At 55.5% G+C, this 26940-nt stretch overlaps 1 protein-coding gene across 1 annotated transcript in view; it reads right to left on the bottom strand.

The window, feature by feature from the left end:
• Positions 1–26940, bottom strand: part of LOC132385574 (zona pellucida-binding protein 2-like) — a 139794-nt gene that overhangs the window by 84153 nt on the left and 28701 nt on the right. The window contains exon 2 of the mRNA XM_059957739.1: positions 4753–4848. Within this exon, the coding sequence (XP_059813722.1) occupies positions 4753–4848 (96 nt within the window). The remainder of the gene's footprint in view (positions 1–4752; positions 4849–26940) is intronic.

Raw genomic sequence — 26940 nt, 5'->3', positions numbered from 1 at the left:
CGCTGAGGATTTCTAATCATGGATGCTGCTTTTCTATGACAGCGTTTCATGCAGATGTGCTCAGTGGGTGGGTTTTACCCCTGATGTACTGGGCCAAATCTACCAACCTCCTTTTGCAGGATTTTCCATTCACAGGCTATTGACTATAAGCACATATTTTCACTGAAGGACGAGTTGGGCAAGAACTCAGTGCAGTGGCCCAGTGATAAAATCTGATGAACTGAGATCCATTCTGGCAAACTGGAAATTCAGCCCACAACAATACCTAGATACAGAAAGGTATACAGAAAGTGGTGGATACAGCCCAGTCCATCAGAAAGCTCTCTGCACTATTGCACACATTTACACAGAACGCTGCTATAAGAAAGCAGCATCCATCAAAGACCCCACCATCTAAGGTCGTGCTCTCTTCTTGCTGTTCAGGAGACTCAAGCACCACACCACCAGGCTCAGGAACAGTTATTGCCCCTCAACCATCAGGAAGGTGGGACAGGAGCCTCAGGACCCACACCACCAGGTTAAGGAACAGTTATTACCCCTCAACCATCAGGAAGGAGGTACAGGAGCCTCAGGACCCACACCACCAGGTTCAGGAACAGTTATTACCCCTCAACCATCAGGAAGGAGGTTCAGGAGCCTCAGGTCCCACACCACCGGGTTCAGGAACAGTTATTACCCCTCAACCGCCAGGAAGGAGGTACAGGAGCCTCAGGACCCACACCAACAGTTTCAGGGACAGTTATTACCCCCGAGCCACCAGGAAGGAGGTACAGGAGCCTCAGGACCCACACCAACAGTTTCAGGGACAGTTATTACCCCCGAGCCACCAGGAAGGAGGTACAGGAGCCTCAGGACCCTCACCACCAGGTTCAGGGACAGTTATTACCCCCCAACCATCAGGAAGGAACAGGAGCCTCAGGTCCCACACAACCAGGTTCAGGAACAGTTATTACCCCCTCAGCCATCAGGAAGGAGGTACAGGAGCCTCAGGACCCACACTACCAGATTCAGGGACAGTTATTACCCCTCAACCATCAGGAAGGAGGTACAGAAGTCTCAGGACCCACACCACCAGGTTCAGGGACAGTTATTACCCCTGAGCCATCAGGAAGGAGGTACAGGAGCCTCAGGACCCACACCACCAGGTTCAGGAACAGTTATTACCCCTCAACCATCAGGAAAGAGGTACAGGAGCCTCAGGATCCACACCACCAGGTTCAGGAAAAGGTATTACCCCTCAACTATCAGGAAGGAGGTACAGGAGCCTCAGGACTCACACCATCAGGTTCAGCAACAGTTATTGCCCCTCTACCAGCAGGCTCCTGAACCAGCGTGGATAATGTGACTCACCTCAATTCTAAACTGACTCCACAACCTACAGACTCTCTTTCAAAGACCCTCAACTCATTTTCTTTTTTTTTCCATTTGCATCATTTGTCTTTTGTTTATTGGTTATGTCAGCCTTTGTTTCTGTATTGCTCTTCATAAATTCTATACTATATATTTTACCTGAAATATCTGCAAGATAATGAATCTCATGGTGGTAAATTTACTTTGAACTTTATTAGTGATGTCACTGTGGAACAATTTTAGACAATCTGCAGATCAAAAATTGGAGTTGGGGTATGAATGCACGAGTTCAATATGCACCAGGTGATCTCGGTCTTTCCACGATCAGTTTTGTTCTTGGCAATTGTTTCTACAGAAGTGATTTGTCATTGCCTTCTTCTGGGTAATAAGGCAACAGTACAGAGCAGTACATAAACTAGTACGAATTACAATCATCTATTCATTGTGTCGTATGACGTGGGCGATCACTGTCTTTCCATGACTGTGATTGCTCTTGGCAAATGTTTCTACAGAAGTGGTTTCTTCTGGGCTGTGTCTTTACCAGACGGGTGACCCCCAGCCATTGCCAACACTCTCCAGAGATTGTCCGCCTGGTGTCAGTGGTCACATAACCAGGACTTGTGATCTGCACCGGCTGTTCATGCGACCTGATCAGGAGGGGCGGTGGGGGGGGGGAGGGCTATGCAGGTGCAACACCTTGCCCAAGGGTGACCTGCAGGCTAGTGGACAGAAGGAGTGCCTTTGGTAGAGATGCAGCTCCACCCCGTCACCCAATGAATGATGCACTGGCTCTAAATAATTCCTACCACAGCTCTGCAGGTTTTCTGATGTTGTCTGTGCATGCGATTTGGATGATGACAAGAACTGGCGCAGTCTAACGTGTTTTAATGTCACGGGCACTGAGATGATGCTGAGATAAATTCAGAGATAGTCACAGACGTAGACTTGAAACTGAGGCAGCAAACATGCTGACTTAATGAAAATACTAGAGATGGAGACGTCGACAGATACTACCAGACCCATTTAGACCCCTCTGCAGTTTGACGTTTTTTAAAAATAATGTCTTGTCGTCCTGCTACCAGTAAGAGAACACAGAAACATAGAGCAATATAGTACAGGCCCTTCGGCCCACGATGTTGTGCTGACTTTATAACCTACTCCAAGATCAACTGCAGACTTCGATGAGCAAATGGCCTAATTCTGCATCCATGTCCTATGGTCTAATCATTTCCTCCTACGTAGCCCTCTATTTTTCTTTTATCCATGTGTCCACCTAAGACTCTTAGATGTCCCTATTGTATCTGCCTTTACCACCACCCCTGGCAACAGGTTCCACACACCCGCCCCTCTCTGTGTACCTTGGACATCCCCTATACTTCACCTCAAAATTATGTCCCCTTGTATTAGTCATTTTTGCCCTAGGGGTAAACTCTCTGGCTGTCCACTAAATCTATGCCTCTTATCGTTTTGTACACCTCTATAAAGTCGCCTCTCATCCTCCTTCACTCCAAAGAGAAAAACTCAAACTCACTCAATCTTTCAACATTTGCTTTGTTTTCTTTTGCGAGATTGTGTCACCGAGATTTGCACTGTTCGAACAGTCAGGCCCCTTGGCCCGCAATGTTGTGCTGAACCAATTAGTCATCCATTTTCCCTTCACAATATCCAGATCCTTCCAGTTCCCTCGTACTCATGCGCCTTTCTAAAAGTCTCAAATGTATCTCTCTCTACCAACACGGCACATTCCAGGAATTCACCATTCTGTGTAAGAACAACTTACCCCTCACATCTCCTTTGAAATTACTCCCCACTCGCATCTGGTGTAAGACATTTCAACCCTGGGAAAAAGATACTCCTTGTCTACTCCATCTATGCCTCTTGTAATCTTATAAACCTCCATCAGATCTTCCCTCGGCCTCCACAGCTCCAAGGAAAACAACCCATCTTTGCCGAATCTCTCATGATAGCACGTGCACTCTAAACCAGGCAGCATCCTGGTAAACCTCTTCTGCCCCCTCTCCAAAGCCTCAACATCCTTCCTATAGCGGGCTGACCGTAACTGTATGCAATACTCCAAATGTAGCTTAACTAGAGTTTTATAAAACTGTCTAAAGTTGTGGAACTACGATGGTGCTCAATAGCAACTCCTTCAAGCTCATCTGTGGAAACAGCTTAATTTCAACCTTTAATGTCACTCTTTTTGCTCTTCAGGTTCTGTTTGAGACTTCGGTTCTTTGCTGCTTTTCGAAACCCCAAGGACACGAGGGCGGCCTTGTGGACGGGCTGGTTCAATGCCAGCGCCACTGATGGAAGCGTCGTGGGAGAAAACGGAACATTGGGAACAGCGGATCGACTTTCTGAGGCTCTGTACTCGGTGAATCGTGCTCTCTCTCTCGTTGGTGGGAGAGATTGTTGCCGATTCTTGAGTCAAAGATCTTGGAAAGAAAGTGACATGAGTTGTTTCGTCATGTCTCACCTCTCGCTGTGAAAGGGGGACACCCATATTAGAGAATGAGAGAGTTCCTGTAGCATGTCGAATTGTTGGCTGCACGACTAGTTTTTGTTGTACTGCGGATCATGGTCTCTCCCGGGGGGCTTTCCTATGGCTTGCTTGGTGGGTGGAAGGTGCTGATGCTATTTTTACAGAAGGAAATAAGGGGCCGCTGCTTTGCTGCTGCTTGTTCGTGGGAGGGGGTGTGGGGGGCTTTGGGGTTCTAACGTTTTTACTCTCACTCGTTCTTTGGGGGCACTCTTCTGTTTTCGTGCAAGTCTGTGAAGAACAAGAATTTTAGGATGTAGATTGCACACATTTCTCTGATATTAAATGGAACCATCGAACGTAATTTACCCGACTTTTGAACTCAATCTTTCTCTGTGTTGTTTTTTACGTAGTTCAGTCTGGTTTTTGTGCTGTGTCGTGTAACACCGTGGTCCTGAAAAATGTTGTCTCATTTTTACTATGTACTGTACCAGCAGTTATGGTCGAAATGACAATAAAGTGACTCGACGTGACACTGCCTCGACTAATAAAGACAAGCACCCCGTGCGCCTTCCTAACCATTTTATCAACCCTAATGTGCAGCCACTTGCAGGAAGCGATGAAATTGAACCTTAAGATCCCTCAGCTCATCAATACTGTCAAGGATATTGCCCTTAACACTGTAGTCTTTCTGCATTTGACCTACCAACTTCCAACACTTCACACTTGTCTGGGTTAAACTCCATTTGTCACTTCTCCACCCATATCTGCAACTGAGCTATATCCCTCTGAATTTTTCTGCCAGTCGTCTACGCTATCCCCAACACCATCAATTTTCATGTCATCTGCAAACTTACTAACCCACCCACCTACATTTTTATCCAGGTCGCTTACAAGTTCCAAACAGTCACGACATGAGTTACCTGGCTTGTTCCTGTTGCCGTAAATTTGTGTGATCATTTTATGCCCGAAGAGTAGGTTGGTATTTCCTGTAGTTTCAATGAACTCATCAGATTTACCTATATTTAAGAAAAACACATGGTTGTATTTCTGCCCAGCAGTAGCTCACTTGCTCTTTTCAAATTCTCTCGTTGACGAAGAGGTGCGCGCACACACAACCTTTGCAGTGACGTTCAGTGTTGCAATGTTTATAGATGGCTTTTATATATTCACCACCTGATATCGATGCTCAATGCCATTATCAACTGCCAGTTTGCTGAAACAGACCAGGTCCTGGGAGTGGAATTAGGCCCTTTGGCCCATCGAATCTACTCTGTAATTTTATCACAACTGCTTTGTTACCCTTTTCAACAATTATCCTGCCTTCTCGCCGAAACCTTTGATGCTCTGACTGATCAAGAACCTACCAGCCTCCACTATGAGTCCAAAAGATGTAGGAGTGAATTAGGCCATTCTGCCCATCCAGTCTGCTGTGTCATGGCTGATTTACTATCCCTCTCAACCCCAGTCAACTGCCCTTCTGACATCCTGCCAAATCAAGAATCTATCAAGTTCTGCTATAAGGCCATAACAATAGGTTCAGAATTAGGCCATTTGGCCCATTAAGAATGCTTTGCCATTCCATCGTAGCTGATTAATATCCCTCACAACTCTATTCTCCCGCCTTCTTCCTGTAACTATAATCCATGTTATATACAGTGGGATACTGTTCATTTCCTAGATTCCTATTTCTCAACTGCACCACAGATCACCAGGGTTACAAACAGCTATGGGGAGGGTGTGGCATCTGTATACGGTGTGTGGGAAGGGGTGGCAGTTGAGGTTTAGGTATATGATATGGGGAAGGGAAAGTAGTTGAGGTATATGTATACGGTGTGGGGGAAGGAATGGGAGTGTCAAGGTTTAGGTATATGGAGTGGGGGAAGGGATGTGAGTATTTAGGTTTAGGTATATAATGTGGGGGAAGGGATGGGAGTGTTGAGGTTTATGTATACGGTGTGGGGGAAGGGATGGGAGTGTTGAGGTTTATCTATACGGTGTGGGGGAAGGGATGGGAGTGTTGAGGTTTATGTATACGGTGTGGGGGAAGGGATGGGAGTGTTGAGGTTTATGTATACGGTGTGGGGGAAGGGATGGGAGTGTTGAGGTTTAGGTGTATGTTGTGGGGGAAGGGATGGGAGTGTTGAGGTTTATCTATACGGTGTGGGGGAAGGAATGGGAGTGTTGAGGTTTATCTATACGGTGTCAGGGAAGGGACGGGAGTGTTGAGGTTTAGGTAAACGGTGTGGGGGTAGGGATGGGGTGTTGAGGTTTTGGTATATGTTGTGGGGGAAGGGATGGGAGTGTTGAGGTTTATCTATACGGTGTCAGGGAAGGGACGGGAGTGTTGAGGTTTATCTATACGGTGTGGGGGAAGGGATGGGAGTGTTGAGGTTTATGTATACGGTGTGGGGGAAGGGATGGGAGTGTTGAGGTTTATGTATACGGTGTGGGGGAAGGGATGGGAGTGTTGAGGTTTAGGTGTATGTTGTGGGGGAAGGGATGGGAGTGTTGAGGTTTATCTATACGGTGTGGGGGAAGGAATGGGAGTGTTGAGGTTTATCTATACGGTGTCAGGGAAGGGACGGGAGTGTTGAGGTTTAGGTAAACGGTGTGGGGGTAGGGATGGGGTGTTGAGGTTTTGGTATATGTTGTGGGGGAAGGGATGGGAGTGTTGAGGTTTATCTATACGGTGTCAGGGAAGGGACGGGAGTGTTGAGGTTTAGGTAAACGGTGTGGGGGTAGGGATGGGGTGTTGAGGTTTTGGTGTATGGTGTGGGGGAAGGGATGGGAGTGTTGAGGTTTTGGTGTATGGTGTGGGGGAAGGGATGGGAGTGTTGAGGTTTAGGTGTATGTTGTGGGGGAAGGGATGGGAGTGTTGAGGTTTAGGTAAACGGTGTGGGGGTAGGGATGGGGTGTTGAGGTTTTGGTATATGTTGTGGGGGAAGGGATGGGGTGTTGAGGTTTAGGTGTATGGTGTGGGGGAAGGGATGGGGTGTTGAGGTTTTGGTAAACGGTGTGGGGGTAGGGATGGGGTGTTGAGGTTTTGGTGTATGGTGTGGGGGTAGGGATGGGGTGTTGAGGTTTTGGTGTATGGTGTGGGGGTAGGGATGGGGTGTTGAGGTTTAGGTAAACGGTGTGGGTGTAGGGATGGGGTGTTGAGGTTTTGGTGTATGGTGTGGGGGTAGGGATGGGGTGTTGAGGTTTTGGTGTATGGTGTGGGGGTAGGGATGGGGTGTTGAGGTTTTGGTGTATGGTGTGGGGGTAGGGATGGGGTGTTGAGGTTTAGGTAAACGGTGTGGGTGTAGGGATGGGGTGTTGAGGTTTTGGTGTATGGTGTGGGGGTAGGGATGGGGTGTTGAGGTTTTGGTGTATGGTGTGGGGGTAGGGATGGGAGTGTTGAGGTTTTGGTGTATGGTGTGGGGGAAGGGATGGGAGTGTTGAGGTTTTGGTGTATGGTGTGGGGGTAGGGATGGAGTGTTGAGGTTTAGGTAAACGGTGTGGGGAAGGGATGGGAGTGTTGAGGTTTTGGTGTATGGTGTGGGGGTAGGGATGGGGTGTTGAGGTTTTGGTGTATGTTGTGGGGGTAGGGATGGGGTGTTGAGGTTTTGGTGTATGGTGTGGGGGTAGGGATGGGGTGTTGAGGTTTTGGTGTATGGTGTGGGGGTAGGGATGGGGTGTTGAGGTTTAGGTAAACCGTGTGGGGGTAGGGATGGGGTGTTGAGGTTCTGGTGTATGGTGTGGGGGTAGGGATGGGGTGTTGAGGTTTAGGTAAACGGTGTGGGGGTAGGGATGGGGTGTTGAGGTTTAGGTAAACGGTGTGGGGGTAGGGATGGGAGTGTTGAGGTTTTGGTGTATGGTGTGGGGGTAGGGATGGGGTGTTGAGGTTTTGGTGTATGGTGTGGGGGTAGGGATGGGGTGTTGAGGTTTTGGTGTATGGTGTGGGGGTAGGGATGGGGCGTTGAGGTTTAGGTGTATGTTGTGGGGGTAGGGATGGGGTGTTGAGGTTTTGGTGTATGGTGTGGGGGTAGGGATGGGGTGTTGAGGTTTTGGTGTATGGTGTGGGGGTAGGGATGGGAGTGTTGAGGTTTTGGTGTATGGTGTGGGGGAAGGGATGGGAGTGTTGAGGTTTTGGTGTATGGTGTGGGGGTAGGGATGGAGTGTTGAGGTTTAGGTAAACGGTGTGGGGAAGGGATGGGAGTGTTGAGGTTTTGGTGTATGGTGTGGGGGTAGGGATGGGGTGTTGAGGTTTTGGTGTATGTTGTGGGGGTAGGGATGGGGTGTTGAGGTTTTGGTGTATGGTGTGGGGGTAGGGATGGGGTGTTGAGGTTTTGGTGTATGGTGTGGGGGTAGGGATGGGGTGTTGAGGTTTTGGTGTATGTTGTGGGGGTAGGGATGGGGTGTTGAGGTTTTGGTGTATGGTGTGGGGGTAGGGATGGGGTGTTGAGGTTTTGGTGTATGGTGTGGGGGTAGGGATGGGGTGTTGAGGTTTAGGTAAACGGTGTGGGGGTAGGGATGGGGTGTTGAGGTTTAGGTAAACGGTGTGGGGGTAGGGATGGGAGTGTTGAGGCTTTGGTGTATGGTGTGGGGGTAGGGATGGGAGTGTTGAGGTTTAGGTGTATGGTGTGGGGGTAGGGATGGGGTGTTGAGGTTTAGGTGTATGGTGTGGGGGTAGGGATGGGGTGTTGAGGTTTAGGTGTATGGTGTGGGGGTAGGGATGGGGTGTTGAGGTTTAGGTATATGTTGTGGGGGAAGTGAGGGGAGTGTTGAGATTTAGATATATGTTGTGGGGGAAGGGATGGGGTGTTGAGGTTTTGGTAAACGGTGTGGGGGAAGGGTTGGGGGTGTTGAGGTTTTGGTGTATGGTGTGGGGGTAGGGATGGGGTGTTGAGGTTTAGGTAAACGGTGTGGGGGTAGGGATGGGGTGTTGAGGTTTTGGTAAACGGTGTGGGGGAAGGGATGGGGTGTTGAGGTTTTGGTAAACGGTGTGGGGGAAGGGATGGGAGTGTTGAGGTTTTGGTAAACGGTGTGGGGGTAGGGATGGGGTGTTGAGGTTTTGGTGTATGTTGTGGGGGTAGGGATGGGGTGTTGAGGTTTAGGTAAACGGTGTGGGGGAAGGGATGGGGTGTTGAGGTTTTGGTAAACGGTGTGGGGGAAGGGATGGGGGTGTTGAGGTTTTGGTGTATGGTGTGGGGGTAGGGATGGGGTGTTGAGGTTTAGGTAAACGGTGTGGGGGTAGGGATGGGGTGTTGAGGTTTAGGTAAACGGTGTGGGGGAAGGGATGGGGTGTTGAGGTTTTGGTAAACGGTGTGGGGGAAGGGATGGGGTGTTGAGGTTTAGGTAAACGGTGTGGGGGAAGGGATGGGGTGTTGAGGTTTAGGTAAACGGTGTGGGGGAAGGGATGGGGTGTTGAGGTTTTGGTAAACGGTGTGGGGGAAGGGATGGGGTGTTGAGGTTTAGGTAAACGGTGTGGGGGAAGGGATGGGGTGTTGAGGTTTAGGTAAACGGTGTGGGGGAAGGGATGGGGTGTTGAGGTTTTGGTTTTGGAGTGGGGGAAGTGAGGGGACTGTTGAGGTTTAGGTGTATGTTGTGGGGGAAGGGATGGGGTGTTGAGGTTTAGGTGTATGTTGTGGGGGAAGGGATGGGGTGTTGAGGTTTAGGTGTCTGTTGTGGGGGAAGGGATGGGTTGTTGAAGTTTAGGTGTATGTTGTGGGGGAAGGGATGGGAGTGTTGAGGTTTTGGTGTATGTTGTGGGGGAAGGGATGGGAGTGTTGAGGTTTAGGTGTATGTTGTGGGGGAAGGGATGGGAGTGTTGAGGTTTAGGTAAACGGTGTGGGGGAAGGGATGGGAGTGTTGAGGTTTACGTATACGGTGTGGGGGAAGGGATGGGGTGTTGAGGTTTACGTATACGGTGTGGGGGAAGGGATGGGAGTGTTGAGGTTTAGGAATGCGGTGTGGGGGAAGTGACGGAAGTGTTGAGGTTTAGGAATGCGGTGTGGGGGAAGTGACGGGAGTGTTGAGGTTTATCTATACGGTGTGGGGGAAGGAATGGGAGTGTTGAGGTTTAGGAATGCGGTGTGGGGGAAGGGATGGGAGTGTTGAGGTTTAGGTGTATGTTGTGGGGGAAGTGAGGGGAGTGTTGAGGTTTAGGTGTATGTTGTGGGGGAAGGGATGGGGTGTTGAGGTTTAGGTGTATGTTGTGGGGGAAGGGATGGGGTGTTGAGGTTTAGGTGTATGTTGTGGGGGAAGGGATGGGAGTGTTGAGGTTTAGGTGTATGTTGTGGGGGAAGGGATGGGAGTGTTGAGGTTTAGGTGTATGTTGTGGGGGAAGGGATGGGAGTGTTGAGGTTTACGTATACGGTGTGGGGGAAGGGATGGGAGTGTTGAGGTTTACGTATACGGTGTGGGGGAAGGGATGGGAGTGTTGAGGTTTACGTATACGGTGTGGGGGAAGGGATGTGAGTGTTGAGGTTTACGTATACGGTGTGGGGGAAGGGATGGGGTGTTGAGGTTTACGTATACGGTGTGGGGGAAGGGATGGGAGTGTTGAGGTTTAGGAATGCGGTGTGGGGGAAGTGACGGGAGTGTTGAGGTTTATCTATACGGTGTGGGGGAAGGAATGGGAGTGTTGAGGTTTAGGAATGCGGTGTGGGGGAAGGGATGGGAGTGTTGAGGTTTACGTATACGGTGTGGGGGAAGGGATGGGGTGTTGAGGTTTACGTATACGGTGTGGGGGAAGGGATGGGAGTGTTGAGGTTTAGGAATGCGGTGTGGGGGAAGTGACGGAAGTGTTGAGGTTTAGGAATGCGGTGTGGGGGAAGTGACGGGAGTGTTGAGGTTTATCTATACGGTGTGGGGGAAGGAATGGGAGTGTTGAGGTTTAGGAATGCGGTGTGGGGGAAGGGATGGGAGTGTTGAGGTTTAGGTGTATGTTGTGGGGGAAGTGAGGGGAGTGTTGAGGTTTAGGTGTATGTTGTGGGGGAAGGGATGGGGTGTTGAGGTTTAGGTGTATGTTGTGGGGGAAGGGATGGGGTGTTGAGGTTTAGGTGTATGTTGTGGGGGAAGGGATGGGAGTGTTGAGGTTTAGGTGTATGTTGTGGGGGAAGGGATGGGAGTGTTGAGGTTTAGGTGTATGTTGTGGGGGAAGGGATGGGAGTGTTGAGGTTTACGTATACGGTGTGGGGGAAGGGATGGGAGTGTTGAGGTTTACGTATACGGTGTGGGGGAAGGGATGGGAGTGTTGAGGTTTACGTATACGGTGTGGGGGAAGGGATGGGAGTGTTGAGGTTTACGTATACGGTGTGGGGGAAGGGATGGGGTGTTGAGGTTTACGTATACGGTGTGGGGGAAGGGATGGGAGTGTTGAGGTTTACGTATACGGTGTGGGGGAAGGGATGGGAGTGTTGAGGTTTACGTATACGGTGTGGGGGAAGGGATGGGGTGTTGAGGTTTACGTATACGGTGTGGGGGAAGGGATGGGAGTGTTGAGGTTTAGGAATGCGGTGTGGGGGAAGTGACGGAAGTGTTGAGGTTTAGGAATGCGGTGTGGGGGAAGGAATGGGAGTGTTGAGGTTTAGGAATGCGGTGTGGGGGAAGGGATGGGAGTGTTGAGGTTTAGGTGTATGTTGTGGGGGAAGGGATGGGGTGTTGAGGTTTAGGTGTATGTTGTGGGGGAAGGGATGGGGTGTTGAGGTTTTGGTAAACGGTGTGGGGGAAGGGATGGGAGTGTTGAGGTTTAGGTGTATGTTGTGGGGGAAGGGATGGGAGTGTTGAGGTTTAGGTGTATGTTGTGGGGGAAGGGATGGGAGTGTTGAGGTTTAGGTGTATGTTGTGGGGGAAGGGATGGGAGTGTTGAGGTTTAGGTGTATGTTGTGGGGGAAGGGATGGGAGTGTTGAGATTTAGGTATATGTTGTGGGGGAAGTGAGGGGAGTGTTGAGATTTAGATATATGTTGTGGGGGAAGGGATGGGAGTGTTGAGGTTTTGGTAAACGGTGTGGGGGAAGGGATGGGAGTGTTGAGGTTTAGGTAAACGTTGTGGGGGAAGTGAGGGGAGTGTTGAGGTTTAGGTATATGTTGTGGGGGAAGTGAGGGGAGTGTTGAGATTTAGATATATGTTGTGGGGGAAGGGATGGGAGTGTTGAGATTTAGGTGTATGGTGTGGGGGAAGGGATGGGTGTTGAGGTTGAGGTTTTGGTTTTGGAGTGGGGGAAGTGAGGGGACTGTTGAGGTTTAGGTGTATGTTGTGGGGGAAGGGATGGGGTGTTGAGGTTTAGGTGTATGTTGTGGGGGAAGGGATGGGAGTGTTGAGGTTTAGGTAAACGGTGTGGGGGGAGTGTTGAGGTTTAGGTATATGTTATGGGGGTAGGGATGGGTGTTGAGGTTTTGGTTTTGGAGTGGGGGAAGTGAGGGGAGTGTTTTGGCTTAGGTACATGGTGTCAGGGAAGTGAGGGGAGTGTTGAGATTTAGGTACATGGTGTGGGGGAAATTGTTGGGAGGAGTGTGCTTTGCCTATACTTAAAAGACCCCATTGTATCTGCCTTCTGAATCGTTGCCGGTGGCCCATTCCACGCAATCACCACTCTGAGTAAAAAAACTTACCCCTGACATCTCCTCTGTACCTGCTCCCCAGCACCTTAAACCTGTGTCCTCGCGTGCTAGCCATTTCAGCCCTGGGAAAAAGCCTCTGACTATCCACACGATGAATCCCTCTCATCATCTTATACACCTGTCTCAGGTTTCGTCCATCATTCCAAAGAGAAAAGGCCGAGTTCACTCAACCTATTCTCTAAGGCATGCTTCCCAATGCAGGCATCATCCTGGTAAATCTGCTCTGCACCCTTTCTACGGTTTCCACGTCCTTCCTGTAGTGAGGCGACCAGAACTGAGCACAGTACTCCAAGTGGGGTCTGACCAGGGTCCGAAAGAGCTGCAACATTACCTCTTGGCTCCTAAACTCAATCCCACAGTTGATGAAGGCCAATACACCGTGTGCCTTCTTAACCACAGAGTCAACCTGCGCAGCTGCTTTGAGCATCCTATGGACTCAGACACCAAGATCCCTCTGATCCTCCACACTGCCAAGAGTCTTACCAATAATATTATATTCTGCCATTATATTTGACCTACCAAAATGAACCACCTCACACTTATCTGGGTTGAACTCCATCTGCCATTTCTCAGCCCAGTTTTGCATCCTTTCCCGCTGTAACCTCTGACAGCCCTCCACACTATCCACAACACCCCCAACTTTTGTGTCCTCAGCAAACTTACTAACCCATCCCTTCACTTCCTCATCCAGGTCATTTATAAAATTCACAAAGAGTAGGGGTCCCAGAACAGATCCCTGAGGCACACCATTGGTCACCGACCTCCGTGCAGAATATGACCCCTTTCTCAACTACTCTATGCCTTTTGTGGGCAAATGAGTTCTGGATCCACATGGTGGGGGAAGGGGAGAAAGAATGAGAGGGGCACTGTTTGGGAATTCTCAATGGGGTGGGGGAACAGGAATGGTGGGGAGAAAAGTGATGGGTAGAATGTGGTTAGGGAATACTGGACGAGTTGGAGGGAGGGGATGAAGGACCAGGAAAAGTGATAGGAACATGGCGGTTGAGACAGATGGGAGGGGCGGAGTTTGGGAATACCAGTGTGGAATGGAATTGGGAACATAGTAAGTAAGAGAGATGGGATGGAGGGAGTATGGTTTGGTAATACTGGACAGTGTGGGACAAAGGGACTGGGGAATGTGAAAGCAAAATGATGATGGGGGGAGGGAGAGAGAGAGAGAAATGTTGGGATGGGAGGATTGTGATTAAAGTATACTGTATGGGGTGGAGGAAAAGGATTGGGGAAGTTGAAAGCAATACCGGGGACCGAGGGAGGAAGAGACATGGGGGGGAGAAGAGAGAAGGAGGGAGGGAAAGAGAAAATAAGAGGGAGAGAATGAAAGAGAGGGGAGAGGGAGAGAGAGGAAGGAGAGAGTGGGGGGAGACGGAGGGAGAAGAGAGGGATAGAGAGGGAGAGAGGGAGAAAGAGGGAGGGTGTGAGAGAGGGAGAGAGAGGGAGGGAAGGAGAGAGGAAGGAAGGGAGAGAGGACAGATGGAAAGGAGAGATGGAGAGAAAATGTGTGAGAGGAAGATATGGGGAGAGAGAGTGAGGCAGAGAGAAAGAGAGATGGGATGGGAGGAGTATGGATTGCGGAAGGTGAAAGCAACACCTGGAGAGGGTGAGAGGGAGAGGGGGGAGAGAGAGCGGGGGGAGGAGAGAGAGAGAAAGAGGGAGAGAGGAGCGAGAGAGATTGAGAGAGGGAGAGGGAGTGAGGGGGAGGGAGGGAGAGGGACAGAGGGGGGAGAGAGTAGAGAGGTTAGGAAAGAGAGAGAGAGGAAAGGGGGGCAGAGAGGGAGGAGAGAGAGACAGAGGGGGAGAGAGAGTGAGAGGGGGATGGAGTGAGGGGGAGGGGAGAGAGAGAGAAGACAGATTGAGAAGGAGAGAGGGGGAGGGAGAGAGATGGGAGGGTGTGGTTTCTGTGACTGTGGGCCGGGGGGTGGAACTGGATGTTGATAGGAACACAAGGTGGGACAGAGAGAAATGGGATGGAAGGGATGAGGTTTGTGCGCATGGAGGGGAGTGAAAATAGAAATAACCATGGGAGAAGGTGATAGGAACACAAGGTTAGATGTGGACCTGGAGAAAGTGTCGAGAATGGAAGATGGGAACCAGAGAGATGGGATGGGAAAGGTGCAGTTTGGGTATAACAGGATGGGGGTAATAGGATGGGCAGGATGCACTGATAGGAATACAGGGCTAGGGAGGGAATTGACAGACGGGATGAGAGGGGTGTGGTTCAGGTATGGGGGTGGGAGAACTGGTTTTGGAAGTGGGAAAAGTGATAGGAACACACAGAATGGGGGGAGATGCAATGGGAGGGGATTTGTTTGTGTGTGGGGGGAGGTTTGTGTGAATGGGGGTTTGGATGTGGAAGTGGGAGGTGAAAGGTAATAGGGGAGGGATGGGAGGAGTGGGGGGAACTGGACGTGGTAGGTGACAGCTAATGGGGAGGGATGGGAGGAGTGGGGAAACTGGACATGGGAGGTGACAGGTAAAAGGGGAGGGATGGGATGGGAGGAGTGGGGGGAACTGGACAATGGGAGGTGACAGGTAATGGGAGCGATGGGATGGGAGGAGTGGGGGAACTGGACGTGGGAGGTGACAGGTAATAGGGGAGGGATGGGATGGGAGGAGTGGGGGGAACTGGACGTGGGAGGTGACAGGTAAAAGGGGAGGGATGGGATGGGAGGAGAGGGGGGAACTGGACGTGGGAGGTGACAGCTAATGGGGAGGGATGGGTGGAGTGGGGAAACTGGACAAGGGAGGTGACAGGTAAAAGGGGAGGGATGGGATGGGAGGAGTGGGGGGGAACTGGACGTGGGAGGAGACAGCTAATGGGGAGGGATGGGTGGAGTGGGGAAACTGGACAAGGGAGGTGACAGGTAAAAGGGGAGGGATGGGATGGGAGGAGGGGGGGGAACTGGACGTGGGAGGTGACAGGTAATAGGGGAGGGATGGGATGGGAGGAGTGGGGGGAACTGGACGTGGGAGGTGACAGGTAAAAGGGGAGGGATGGGATGGGAGGAGTGGGGGGAACTGGACGTGGGAGGTGACAGGTAATAGGGGAGGGATGGGATGGGAGGAGTGGGGGGAACGACGTGGGAGGTGACAGGTAAAAGGGGAGGGATGGGATGGGAGGAGTGGGGGAACTGGACGTGGGAGGTGACAGGTAAAATGGGAGGGATGTGATGGGAGGAGTGGGGGGAACTGGACGTGGGAGGTGACAGGTAAAAGGGGAAGGATGGGATGGGAGGAGTGGGGGAACTGGACGTGGGAGGTGACAGGTAATAGGGGAGGGATGGGATGGGAGGAGTGGGGGGAACTGGACGTGGGAGGTGACAGGTAAAAGGGGAGGGATGGGATGGGAGGAGAGGGGGGAACTGGACGTGGGAGGTGACAGCTAATGGGGAGGGATGGGTGGAGTGGGGAAACTGGACAAGGGAGGTGACAGGTAAAAGGGGAGGGATGGGATGGGAGGAGGGGGAACTGGACGTGGGAGGTGACAGGTAAAAGGGGAGGGATGGGATGGGAGGAGTGGGGGTGAACTGGACGTGGGAGGTGACAGGTAATAGGGGAGGGATGGGGTGGGAGGAGTGGGGGGAACTGGACGTGAGAGGTGACAGGTAAAAGGGGAGGGATGGGATGGGAGGAGAGGGGGGAACTGGACATGGGAGGTGACAGGTAATAGGGGAGGGATGGGATGGGAGGAGAGGGGGGAACTGGACGTGGGAGGTGACAGGTAAAAGGGGAGGGATGGGATGGGAGGAGAGGGGGGAACTGGACGTGGGAGGTGACAGGTAAAAGGGGAGGGATGGGATGGGAGGAGTGGGGGGGAACTGGACGTGGGAGGTGACAGGTAAAAGGGGAGGGATGGGATGGGAGGAGTGGGGGAACTGGACGTGGGAGGTGACAGGTAATAGGGGAGGGATGGGATGGGAGGAGTGGGGGAACTGGACGTGGGAGGTGACAGGTAAAAGGGGAAGGATGGGATGGGAGGAGTGGGGGGAACTGGACAATGGGAGGTGACAGGTAATAGGGGAGGGATGGGATGGGAGGAGTGGGGGAACTGGACGTGGGAGGTGACAGGTAAAAGGGGAGGGATGGGATGGGAGGAGTGGGGGAACTGGACGTGGGAGGTGACAGGTAAAAGGGGAGGGATGGGATGGGAGGAGTGGGGGAACTGGACGTGGGAGGTGACAGGTAAAAGGGGAGGGATGGGATGGGAGGAGTGGGGGAACTGGACGTGGGAGGTGACAGGTAAAAGGGGAGGGATGGGATGGGAGGAGTGGGGGAACTGGACGTGGGAGGTGACAGGTAAAAGGGGAGGGATGGGATGGGAGGAGTGGGCGAACTGGACGTGGGAGGTGACAGGTAAAAGGGGAGGGATGGGATGGGAGGAGTGGGGGAACTGGACGTGGGAGGTGACAGGTAAAAGGGGAGGGATGGGATGGGAGGAGTGGGGGAACTGGACGTGGGAGGTGACAGGTAAAAGGGGAGGGATGGGATGGGAGGAGTGGGGGGAACTGGACGTGTGAGGTGACAGGTAAAAGGGGAGGATGGGATGGGAGGAGAGGGGGAACTGGACAATGGGAGGTGACAGGTAAAAGGGGAGGATGGGATGGGAGGAGTGGGGGAACTGGACGTGGGAGGTGACAGGTAAAAGGGGAGGGATGGGATGGGAGGAGAGGGGGGAACTGGACGTGGGAGGTGACAGGTAAAAGGGGAGGATGGGATGGGAGGAGAGGGGGGAACTGGACGTGGGAGGTGACAGGTAATAGGGGAGGGATGGGATGGGAGGAGTGGGGGGAACTGGACGTGGGAGGTGACAGGTAAAAGGGGAGGGATGGGATGGGAGGAGTGGGGGGAACTGGACGTGGGAGGTGACAGGTAATAGGGGAGGGATGGGATGGGAGGAGTGGGGGGAACGACGTGGGAGGTGACAGGTAAAAGGGGAGGGATGGGATGGGAGGAGTGGGGGAACTGGACGTGGGAGGTGACAGGTAAAATGGGAGGGATGTGATGGGAGGAGTGGGGGGAACTGGACGTGGGAGGTGACAGGTAAAAGGGGAGGGATGGGATGGGAGGAGTGGGGGAACTGGACGTGGGAGGTGACAGGTAATAGGGGAGGGATGGGAGGAGTGGGGGGAACTGGACGTGGGAGGTGACAGGTAATAGGGGAGGGATGGGATGGGAGGAGTGGGGGGAACGACGTGGGAGGTGACAGGTAAAAGGGGAGGGATGGGATGGGAGGAGTGGGGGAACTGGACGTGGGAGGTGACAGGTAAAATGGGAGGGATGTGATGGGAGGAGTGGGGGGAACTGGACGTGGGAGGTGACAGGTAAAAGGGGAGGGATGGGATGGGAGGAGTGGGGGAACTGGACGTGGGAGGTGACAGGTAATAGGGGAGGGATGGGATGGGAGGAGTGGGGGAACTGGACGTGGGAGGTGACAGGTAATAGGGGAGGGATGGGATGGGAGGAGTGGGGGGAACTGGACGTGGGAGGTGACAGGTAAAATGGGAGGGATGTGATGGGAGGAGTGGGGGGAACTGGACGTGGGAGGTGACAGGTAAAAGGGGAGGGATGGGATGGGAGGAGTGGGGGAACTGGACGTGGGAGGTGACAGGTAATAGGGGAGGGATGGGATGGGAGGAGTGGGGGGAACTGGACGTGGGAGGTGACAGGTAAAATGGGAGGGATGTGATGGGAGGAGTGGGGGGAACTGGACAATGGGAGGTGACAGGTAATGGGAGCGATGGGATGGGAGGAGTGGGGGAACTGGACGTGGGAGGTGACAGGTAATAGGGGAGGGATGGGATGGGAGGAGTGGGGGGAACTGGACGTGGGAGGTGACAGGTAAAAGGGGAGGGATGGGATGGGAGGAGAGGGGGGAACTGGACGTGGGAGGTGACAGCTAATGGGGAGGGATGGGTGGAGTGGGGAAACTGGACGTGGGAGGTGACAGGTAAAAGGGGAGGGATGGGATGGGAGGAGTGGGGGGAACTGGACGTGGGAGGTGACAGGTAAAAGGGGAGGGATGGGATGGGAGGAGTGGGGGGAACTGGACGTGGGAGGTGACAGGTAAAAGGGGAGGATGGGATGGGAGGAGAGGGGGGAACTGGACGTGGGAGGTGACAGGTAATAGGGGAGGGATGGGATGGGAGGAGTGGGGTGAACTGGACGTGGGGGTGACAGGTAAAAGGGGAGGGATGGGATGGGAGGAGTGGGGGGAACTGGACGTGGGAGGTGACAGGTAATAGGGGAGGGATGGGATGGGAGGAGTGGGGGGAACGACGTGGGAGGTGACAGGTAAAAGGGGAGGGATGGGATGGGAGGAGTGGGGGAACTGGACGTGGGAGGTGACAGGTAAAATGGGAGGGATGTGATGGGAGGAGTGGGGGGAACTGGACGTGGGAGGTGACAGGTAAAAGGGGAGGGAAGGGATGGGAGGAGTGGGGGAACTGGACGTGGGAGGTGACAGGTAATAGGGGAGGGATGGGATGGGAGGAGTGGGGGGAACTGGACGTGGGAGGTGACAGGTAAAAGGGGAGGGATGGGATGGGAGGAGAGGGGGGAACTGGACGTGGGAGGTGACAGCTAATGGGGAGGGATGGGTGGAGTGGGGAAACTGGACAAGGGAGGTGACAGGTAAAAGGGGAGGGATGGGATGGGAGGAGTGGGGGGGAACTGGACGTGGGAGGAGACAGCTAATGGGGAGGGATGGGTGGAGTGGGGAAACTGGACAAGGGAGGTGACAGGTAAAAGGGGAGGGATGGGATGGGAGGAGTGGGGGGAACTGGACGTGAGAGGTGACAGGTAAAAGGGGAGGGATGGGATGGGAGGAGAGGGGGGAACTGGACATGGGAGGTGACAGGTAATAGGGGAGGGATGGGATGGGAGGAGAGGGGGGAACTGGACGTGGGAGGTGACAGGTAAAAGGGGAGGGATGGGATGGGAGGAGAGGGGGAACTGGACGTGGGAGGTGACAGGTAAAAGGGGAGGGATGGGATGGGAGGAGTGGGGGAACTGGACGTGGGAGGTGACAGGTAATAGGGGAGGGATGGGATGGGAGGAGTGGGGGAACTGGACGTGGGAGGTGACAGGTAATAGGGGAGGGATGGGATGGGAGGAGTGGGGGGAACTGGACGTGGGAGGTGACAGGTAAAATGGGAGGGATGTGATGGGAGGAGTGGGGGGAACTGGACGTGGGAGGTGACAGGTAAAAGGGGAGGGATGGGATGGGAGGAGTGGGGGAACTGGACGTGGGAGGTGACAGGTAATAGGGGAGGGATGGGATGGGAGGAGTGGGGGAACTGGACGTGGGAGGTGACAGGTAAAATGGGAGGGATGTGATGGGAGGAGTGGGGGGAACTGGACAATGGGAGGTGACAGGTAATGGGAGCGATGGGATGGGAGGAGTGGGGGAACTGGACGTGGGAGGTGACAGGTAATAGGGGAGGGATGGGATGGGAGGAGTGGGGGGAACTGGACGTGGGAGGTGACAGGTAAAAGGGGAGGGATGGGATGGGAGGAGAGGGGGGAACTGGACGTGGGAGGTGACAGCTAATGGGGAGGGATGGGTGGAGTGGGGAAACTGGACGTGGGAGGTGACAGGTAAAAGGGGAGGGATGGGATGGGAGGAGTGGGGGGAACTGGACGTGGGAGGTGACAGGTAAAAGGGGAGGGATGGGATGGGAGGAGTGGGGGGAACTGGACGTGGGAGGTGACAGGTAAAAGGGGAGGATGGGATGGGAGGAGAGGGGGGAACTGGACGTGGGAGGTGACAGGTAATAGGGGAGGGATGGGATGGGAGGAGTGGGGGGAACTGGACGTGGGAGGTGACTGGTAAAAGGGGAGGGATGGGATGGGAGGAGTGGGGGGAACTGGACGTGGGAGGTGACAGGTAATAGGGGAGGGATGGGATGGGAGGAGTGGGGGGAACGACGTGGGAGGTGACAGGTAAAAGGGGAGGGATGGGATAGGAGGAGTGGGGGAACTGGACGTGGGAGGTGACAGGTAAAATGGGAGGGATGTGATGGGAGGAGTGGGGGGAACTGGACGTGGGAGGTGACAGGTAAAAGGGGAGGGATGGGATGGGAGGAGTGGGGGAACTGGACGTGGGAGGTGACAGGTAATAGGGGAGGGATGGGATGGGAGGAGTGGGGGGAACTGGACGTGGGAGGTGACAGGTAAAAGGGGAGGGATGGGATGGGAGGAGAGGGGGGAACTGGACGTGGGAGGTGACAGCTAATGGGGAGGGATGGGTGGAGTGGGGAAACTGGACAAGGGAGGTGACAGGTAAAAGGGGAGGGATGGGATGGGAGGAGTGGGGGGGAACTGGACGTGGGAGGAGACAGCTAATGGGGAGGGATGGGTGGAGTGGGGAAACTGGACAAGGGAGGTGACAGGTAAAAGGGGAGTGATGGGATGGGAGGAGTGGGGGGAACTGGACGTGAGAGGTGACAGGTAAAAGGGGAGGGATGGGATGGGAGGAGAGGGGGGAACTGGACATGGGAGGTGACAGGTAATAGGGGAGGGATGGGATGGGAGGAGAGGGGGGAACTGGACGTGGGAGGTGACAGGTAAAAGGGGAGGGATGGGATGGGAGGAGAGGGGGGAACTGGACGTGGGAGGTGACAGGTAAAAGGGGAGGGATGGGATGGGAGGAGTGGGGGGGAACTGGACGTGGGAGGTGACAGGTAAAAGGGGAGGGATGGGATGGGAGGAGTGGGGGAACTGGACGTGGGAGGTGACAGGTAAAAGGGGAAGGATGGGATGGGAGGAGTGGGGGGAACTGGACAATGGGAGGTGACAGGTAATAGGGGAGGGATGGGATGGGAGGAGTGGGGGAACTGGACGTGGGAGGTGACAGGTAAAAGGGGAGGGATGGGATGGGAGGAGTGGGGGAACTGGACGTGGGAGGTGACAGGTAAAAGGGGAGGGATGGGATGGGAGGAGTGGGGGAACTGGACGTGGGAGGTGACAGGTAAAAGGGGAGGGATGGGATGGGAGGAGTGGGGGAACTGGACGTGGGAGGTGACAGTTAAAAGGGGAGGGATGGGATGGGAGGAGTGGGGGAACTGGACGTGGGAGGTGACAGGTAAAAGGGGAGGGATGGGATGGGAGGAGTGGGGGAACTGGACGTGGGAGGTGACAGGTAAAAGGGGAGGGATGGGATGGGAGGAGTGGGGGAACTGGACGTGGGAGGTGACAGAAAAGGGGAGGGATGGGATGGGAGGAGTGGGGGAACTGACGTGGGAGGTGACAGGTAAAAGGGGAGGGATGGGATGGGAGGAGTGGGGGGGAACTGGACGTGGGGAGGTGACAGGTAAAAGGGGAGGATGGGATGGAGGAGAGGGGGAACTGGACAATGGGAGGTGACAGGTAAAAGGGGAGGATGGGATGGGAGGAGTGGGGGAACTGGACGTGGGAGGTGACAGGTAAAAGGGGAGGGATGGGATGGGAGGAGTGGGGGGAACTGGACGTGGGAGGTGACAGGTAAAAGGGGAGGATGGGATGGGAGGAGAGGGGGGAACTGGACGTGGGAGGTGACAGGTAATAGGGGAGGGATGGGATGGGAGGAGTGGGGGGAACTGGACGTGGGAGGTGACAGGTAAAAGGGGAGGGATGGGATGGGAGGAGTGGGGGGAACTGGACGTGGGAGGTAACAGGTAATAGGGGAGGGATGGGATGGGAGGAGTGGGGGGAACGACGTGGGAGGTGACAGGTAAAAGGGGAGGGATGGGATGGGAGGAGTGGGGGAACTGGACGTGGGAGGTGACAGGTAAAATGGGAGGGATGTGATGGGAGGAGTGGGGGGAACTGGACGTGGGAGGTGACAGGTAAAAGGGGAGGGATGGGATGGGAGGAGTGGGGGAACTGGACGTGGGAGGTGACAGGTAATAGGGGAGGGATGGGATGGGAGGAGTGGGGGGAACTGGACGTGGGAGGTGACAGGTAAAAGGGGAGGGATGGGATGGGAGGAGAGGGGGGAACTGGACGTGGGAGGTGACAGCTAATGGGGAGGGATGGGTGGAGTGGGGAAACTGGACAAGGGAGGTGACAGGTAAAAGGGGAGGATGGGATGGGAGGAGTGGGGGGGAACTGGACGTGGGAGGAGACAGCTAATGGGGAGGGATGGGTGGAGTGGGGAAACTGGACAAGGGAGGTGACAGGTAAAAGGGGAGGGATGGGATGGGAGGAGGGGGAACTGGACGTGGGAGGTGACAGGTAAAAGGGGAGGGATGGGATGGGAGGAGTGGGGGTGAACTGGACGTGGGAGGTGACAGGTAATAGGGGAGGGATGGGGTGGGAGGAGTGGGGGGAACTGGACGTGAGAGGTGACAGGTAATAGGGGAGGGATGGGATGGGAGGAGTGGGGGAACTGGACGTGGGAGGTGACAGGTAAAATGGGAGGGATGTGATGGGAGGAGTGGGGGGAACTGGACGTGGGAGGTGACAGGTAAAAGGGGAGGGATGGGATGGGAGGAGTGGGGGGAACTGGACGTGGGAGGTGACAGGCAATAGGGGAAGGATGGGATGGGTGAGCGGGATCTAGATGGGAGGGGTGAGGGGGAACTGGATGGGAGTTGACAGGTAATGGGGTGGGGTGAGGGGGGACTGGATGGGAGGTGACTGGAAATGGGGAGGGGTGAGTGGAATTGTCTGTAGACGTGGGAGGTTTATGTGAATGGGAGATATGGGTGAGGGAAACTGGATGGGAGGAGTGAGGGGTGACAGGTAATAGGAGGGGTGGGGGTGACAGGTAACGGGGAGGAGTGGGGGGTGACAGATAACGGGGAGGAATGAGGGTGACAGGTAACGGGGAGGGGTGAGGGTGACAGGTAACGGGGAGAGGTGAGGGGAGACAGGTAACAGGGAGGGGTGGGGGGTTGACAGGTAACAGGGAGGGGTGAGGGGTGAGGTAACGGGGAGGGGTGAGGGGTGACAGGTAATGGGAGGAGTGAGGGGTGACAAGTAACGGGGAGGGGTGAGGGGTGACAGGTAACGGGAGGGGTGAGGGGGTGACAGGTAACGGGGAGGGGTGAGGGGTGACAGGTAAAGGGGAGGGGTGAGGGGTGACAGGTAACGGTGGCGGTGACAGGTAACGGTGGGGGTGACAGGTAACGGGAGGGGTGAGGGGTGACAGGTAACGGGGAGGGGTGAGGGGTGACGTAACGGGGAGGGGTGAGGGGTGACAGGTAACGGGGAGGAGTGAGGGGTGACAGGTAACGGGAGGAGTGAGGGGTGACAGGTAACAGGGAGGGGTGAGGGGTGACAGGTAACGGGGAGGAGTGGGGGTGACAGGTAACGGGGAGGAGTGAGGGGTGACAGGTAACGGGGAGGGGTGGGGGGTGACAGGTAACGGGGAGGGGTGAGGGGTGACAGGTAACGGGAGGGGTGAGGGGTGACAAGTAACGGGGAGGGGTGGGGGGTGACAGGTAACGGGGAGGGGTGAGGGGTGACAGGTAACGGGAGGGGTGAGGGGTGACAGGTAACGGGGAGGGGTGAGGGGTGACAGGTAACGGGAGGGGTGAGGGGTGACAGGTAACGGTGGGGGTGACAGGTAACGGGGAGGAATGAGGGGTGACAGGTAACGGGAGGAGTGAGGGTGACAGGTAACGGGGAGGGGTGGGGGTGACAGGTAACGGGGAGGGGTGAGGGGTGAGAGGTAACGGGGAGGAGTGGGGGGTGACAGGTAACGGGGAGGGGTGGGGGTGACAGGTAACGGGGAGGAGTGAGGGGTGACAGGTAATGGGGAGGAGTGAGGGGTGACAGGTAATGGGTGACACGTAACGGGCAGGGGTGGGGGTGACAGGTAACGGGGAGGGGTGGGGGTGACAGGTAATGGGAGGGGTGAGGGGTGACAGGTAAAGGGGAGGGGTGGGGGTGACAGGGAACGGTGAGGAGTTGGGGGGAGACAGGTAACGGTGGGGGTGAGGGGTGACAGGTAACGGGGAGGGGTGGGGTGACAGGTAACGGGGAGGGGTGAGGGGTGACAGGTAACGGGAGGGGTGACAGGTAACGGGGAGGGGTGGTGGTGACAGGTAACCGAGGGGGTGACAGGTAACGGGGAGGAGTCGGGGGTGACAGGTAACGGGGAGGGGTGAGGGGTGACAGGTAATGGGAGGGGAGGGGTGACAGGTAACGGGGAGGGGTGGGGGTGACAGGTAACGGGGAGGGGTGAGGGGTGACAGGTAACGGGGAGGGGTGGGGGGTGACAGGTAACGGGGAGGGGTGAGGGGTGACAGGTAACGGGGAGGGGTGGGGGTGACAGGTAACGGGGAGGAGTGGGGGTGACAGGTAATGGGAGGGGAGGGGTGACAGGTAACGGGGAGGGGTGGGGGTGACAGGTAACAGGGAGGAGTGGGGGTGACAGGTAATGGGAGGGGTGACAGGTAACGGGAGGGGTGAGGGGTGACCGGTAATGGGAGGGGTGAGGGGTGACAGGTAACGTGGAGGAGTGAGGGGTGACAGGTAACGGGGAGGAGTGAGGGGTGACAGGTAATAGGAGGGGTGGGGGTGACAGGTAACGGGGAGGAGTGAGGGGTGACAGGTAATGGGAGGGGTGGGGGTGTCAGGTAACGGTGGGGGTGACAGGTAACGGGGAGGAGTGAGGGGGTGACAGGTAACGGGGAGGAGTGAGGGGTGACAGGTAACGGTGGGGGTGACAGGTAACGGGGAGGAGTGAGGGGTGACAGGTAACGGGGAGGGGTGAGGGGTGACAGGTAACGGGGAGGGGTGAGGGGTGACAGGTAACGGGGAGGGGTGGGGGTGACAGGTAATGGGAGGGGTGAGGGGTGACAGGTAAAGGGGAGCGGTGGGGGTGACAGGGAACGGTGAGGAGTTGGGGGGAGACAGGTAACGGTGGGGGTGAGGTGTGACAGGTAACGGGGAGGGGTGGGGTGACAGGTAACGGGGAGGGGTGAGGGGTGACAGGTAACGGGGAGGGGTGGGGGAGACAGGTAACGGGGAGGGGTGGGGTGACAGGTAACGGGGAGGGGTGGGGGTGACAGGGAACGGTGAGGAGTTGGGGGGAGACAGGTAACGGTGGGGGTGAGGGGTGACAGGTAACGGGGAGGGGTGGGGTGACAGGTAACGGGGAGGGGTGAGGGGTGACAGGTAACGGGAGGGGTGACAGGTAACGGGGAGGGGTGGTGGTGACAGGTAACCGAGGGGGTGACAGGTAACGGGAGGAGTCGGGGGTGACAGGTAACGGGGAGGGGTGAGGGGTGACAGGTAATAGGAGGGGAGGGGTGACAGGTAACGGGGAGGGGTGGGGGTGACAGGTAACGGGGAGGAGTGGGGGTGACAGGTAACGGGGAGGGGTGAGGGGTGACAGGTAACGGGGAGGGGTGGGGGTGACAGGTAACGGGGAGGAGTGGGGGTGACAGGTAATGGGAGGGGAGGGGTGACAGGTAACGGGGAGGGGTGGGGGTGACAGGTAACAGGGAGGAGTGGGGGTGACAGGTAATGGGAGGGGTGACAGGTAACGGGAGAGGTGAGGGGTGACCGGTAATGGGAGGGGTGAGGGGTGACAGGTAACGTGGAGGAGTGAGGGGTGACAGGTAACGGGGAGGAGTGAGGGGTGACAGGTAATAGGAGGGGTGGGGGTGACAGGTAACGGGGAGGAGTGAGGGGTGACAGGTAATGGGAGGGGTGGGGGTGACAGGTAACGGTGGGGGTGACAGGTAACGGGAGGAGTGAGGGGGTGACAGGTAACGGGGAGGAGTGAGGGGTGACAGGTAACGGTGGGGGTGACAGGTAAAACGGTGGGGGTGACAGGTAACGGGGAGGAGTGAGGGGTGACAGGTAACGTGGAGGGGTAAGGGGTGACAGGTAACGGGGAGGGGTGAGGGGTTACAGGTAACGGGGAGGGGTGGGGGTGACAGGTAATGGGAGGGGTGAGGGGTGACAGGTAAAGGGGAGCGGTGGGGGGTGACAGGGAACGGTGAGGAGTTGGGGGGAGACAGGTAACGGTGGGGGGTGAGGTGTGACAGGTAACGGGGAGGGGTGGGGTGACAGGTAACGGGGAGGGGTGAGGGGTGACAGGTAACGGGGAGGGGTGGGGGAGACAGGTAACGGGGAGGGGTGGGGGGGTGACAGGTAACGGGGAGGGGTGAGGGGTGACAGGTAACGGGAGGGGGTGGGGGGTGACAGGTAATGGGGAGGGGTGAGGTGACAGGTAACGGGGAGGGGTGAGGGGTGACAGGGAACGGTGAGGAGTTGGGGGGAGACAGGTAACGGTGGGGGTGAGGGGTGACAGGTAACGGGGAGGGGTGGGGTGACAGGTAACGGGGAGGGGTGGGGGTGACAGGTAACGGGGAGGGGTGGGGGTGACAGGTAACGGGGAGGGGTGAGGGGTGACAGGTAACGGGGAGGAGTGGGGGGTGACAGGTAACGGGGAGGGGTGGGGTTGACAGGTAACGGGGAGGAGTGAGGGGTGACACGTAACGGGCAGGGGTGGGGGTGACAGGTAACGGCGAGGAGTGGGGGTGACAGG

The sequence above is a fragment of the Hypanus sabinus genome, assembly GCF_030144855.1.
Source record: "Hypanus sabinus isolate sHypSab1 chromosome X1 unlocalized genomic scaffold, sHypSab1.hap1 SUPER_X1_unloc_1, whole genome shotgun sequence".
NCBI classification, from domain to species: domain Eukaryota; kingdom Metazoa; phylum Chordata; class Chondrichthyes; order Myliobatiformes; family Dasyatidae; genus Hypanus; species Hypanus sabinus.
The sequence above is the reverse complement of the archived record's forward strand: the minus strand, read 5'-3'. Positions and strand labels throughout refer to the sequence as shown.